The sequence below is a fragment of the Nematolebias whitei genome, chromosome 11, assembly GCF_014905685.2.
Source record: "Nematolebias whitei isolate Nwh7 chromosome 11, NemWhi1, whole genome shotgun sequence".
In the NCBI taxonomy this organism is placed as follows: Eukaryota; Metazoa; Chordata; class Actinopteri; order Cyprinodontiformes; family Rivulidae; genus Nematolebias; species Nematolebias whitei.
In genome coordinates, this window is record NC_056508.1 from 36,361,188 (window position 1) to 36,363,539 (window position 2,352).

Consider the following 2,352-nt stretch of genomic DNA (forward strand, 5'->3'; position numbering starts at 1 on the left):
TGTATATATATATATATATATTTCCTTATTGCTGTAATAAAATATATCCAGTTTTCCATAATGTATGGTTTGTTTTGCTTCTCCTTTTCCTCGAGGATTAATGTCGGTGAACTGGTGTTCAAATATATCATTGTAACTTATCTCATATAGTTAATATGAAGCATGCAATTATGAACCCTTTTTAAAAATTGGGGTATTATAGAGCCAGGATTCACAAATTTACAACTCTAAAGTGAGACCGCAGGTGCATTTTTATGAGTTTTCAGATTGCAATAACAAAATACCACAAATTACATTAAATTAGGTTAAAATTAGAAAAAGAGGAAATAAGAAAACCTGTGCTTTCCATTTGTTTTAATCCATTGTTTTGCTTGTTTATTAGTAAATGCTAGGTAAATTAGTCTTCAAAAACTTGTGTGCAATGTTCTGTTAAATAGAGTTAAAACATCATTTTAATGTTTTAAAAAAAAACACATTTTAAATATGTCATTGTGTTGCCTGAGTTTGCTCATTTATGGGTTTGGACGGTGCGCACGTTGTAATCTGGTCAAAGATCCAACTGCAAGATGAGCAAGCGAACAGAAGAATTTATCATTCTTAAACATTAAAAAAACAACGAAAACAAAATGACAGCGCAGTTTAAAAAGACAGTGTGAGGCCTTATGATATTTAAAAGTTGAAACATTAGGTTGACACGTCTAAGCTTAAACATCTCAAATGCTATAAACCTCTGAATTACAGCAAGTGTTTTTGTTTACCGCGGTCTTGTTTGTTGCTGTCTTTGCAGGCGCCTACTTCGTTTTGTTCCCCAGAATGTCCTCGGGGATACGCAAGAAAGCAAAATGAAATCCACCGGTGCTGCTTCACATGTGAAATCTGTCCAAATGGAACCTACATCAATGCTACAGGTGCCTATAAATCATGTTAAGACTGCTGTTACTGCTTCACGGGAGATTCGAAACATCTACGAGATGTTGTGCGTCAATCCATGTTTTCTTAAATGTGTCAGATATCAAGCTTCATCGTTCTTTACACTAACTACACAATAATAATATAATATAATACGGTGATTTAAACAGCAGTCTGGATCTTTAACGAGGGAGGAATTTTATTTTGCCGCTGTGTTTGCCCTTTAACAGAAAATCCCTACACGTGTGTCCGCTGTGAGGAGACAGAGTGGTCTGCAGAAGGAAGTGCATCGTGCAGTCTGCGGCTGGTGGAGTTCATCCCCCTCACAGACAGCGGGGCTGTAGTGATCATGGTCGGGGCCTGGCTCTTCGTGGGCCTGACTCTGGCTGTGTCGGTTCTCTTTGCCGTCAACTACAACACGCCTGTTGTCAGATCTGCTGGAGGACCCATGTGCTTCCTGGTTTTAGCCTGCCTCAGTCTGTGTAGTGTTTGTGTGTTCTTTTACTTTGACAAGCCCACAGCTGCTTCCTGCGTCTTACGATACTTCCCGTTCTTTCTGTTCTACACCGTTTGTCTTGCATGTTTTGTTGTGCGCTCTTTTCAAATAGTTTGCATTTTCAAAATATCTGCCAAATTCCCCAAACTCCAAGGCTGGTGGAGGAAATATCACGGCCAATGGCTGCTCATCACTGGAGCGTTTGTCACTCAGGCCGTGTTGCTGATTATTAGCTTTTGTTATGACCCTCCCAGACCCTACAACGAAACATCGTGGTACCCAGAACAAATAGTACTTTTCTGTTATTTGAACCTTGAAGCAACAGCTTGTTCATTTGTTTTACTTGTATTGCTGAGCTGTCTTTGCTTTCTTTTCTCCTACATGGGCAAAGACCTGCCAAAGAATTACAACGAGGCCAAAGCGATAACGTTCTGCCTGCTGGTTCTGATGCTCACCTGGATCTTGTTCGTCACTGTGTACATGCTTTACCATGGAAAGTTCATCCAAACTCTCAATGCTCTGGCAGTCCTCTCCAGCCTTTACTCTTGTCTGTTGTGGTATTTTCTACCAAAATGTTACATCATCATATTTCAACCCCAGAGAAACACGCAGCAGTACTTTCAGGGCCTCATACAGAACTATACCAAAACAGTCAGCCAGTAGATGATGTCACAGCGTTCATGTTTCTGTCTTCAGACACTGAGGTGATGTGATCGTTTGATCCTGTAATGTTAAAACAAACAAAGAATTATACTTAAAAAAAATTCAACCTAAATGTAAAAAGAAATGAAGTGTGTTTGTTTCTACACTGATGAGATTTTTATGTGGTTTAGTTTAGTGAACAAACTGTATCTGAAGCTTTTATGGGGGAATGGACTTTTCTGACTTTATATAAAAAAAAAGATTTATTGTAAAAAGCTTCATCATCTCGTTGACTAAGAACAACA

General features: G+C 38.9%; 1 protein-coding gene across 1 annotated transcript in view; it reads left to right on the plus strand.

The window, feature by feature from the left end:
* The window catches only part of LOC119417075 (taste receptor type 1 member 1-like), a 7,333-nt gene extending 5,265 nt beyond the window's left edge, over nucleotides 1-2,068 (plus strand). Inside the window, exons 5-6 of the mRNA XM_037684282.1 lie at nucleotides 788-908; nucleotides 1,140-2,068. Of these exons, the coding sequence (XP_037540210.1) occupies nucleotides 788-908; nucleotides 1,140-2,068 (1,050 nt within the window). The remainder of the gene's footprint in view (nucleotides 1-787; nucleotides 909-1,139) is intronic.
* The last annotated feature ends 284 nt before the right edge of the window (nucleotides 2,069-2,352 follow it).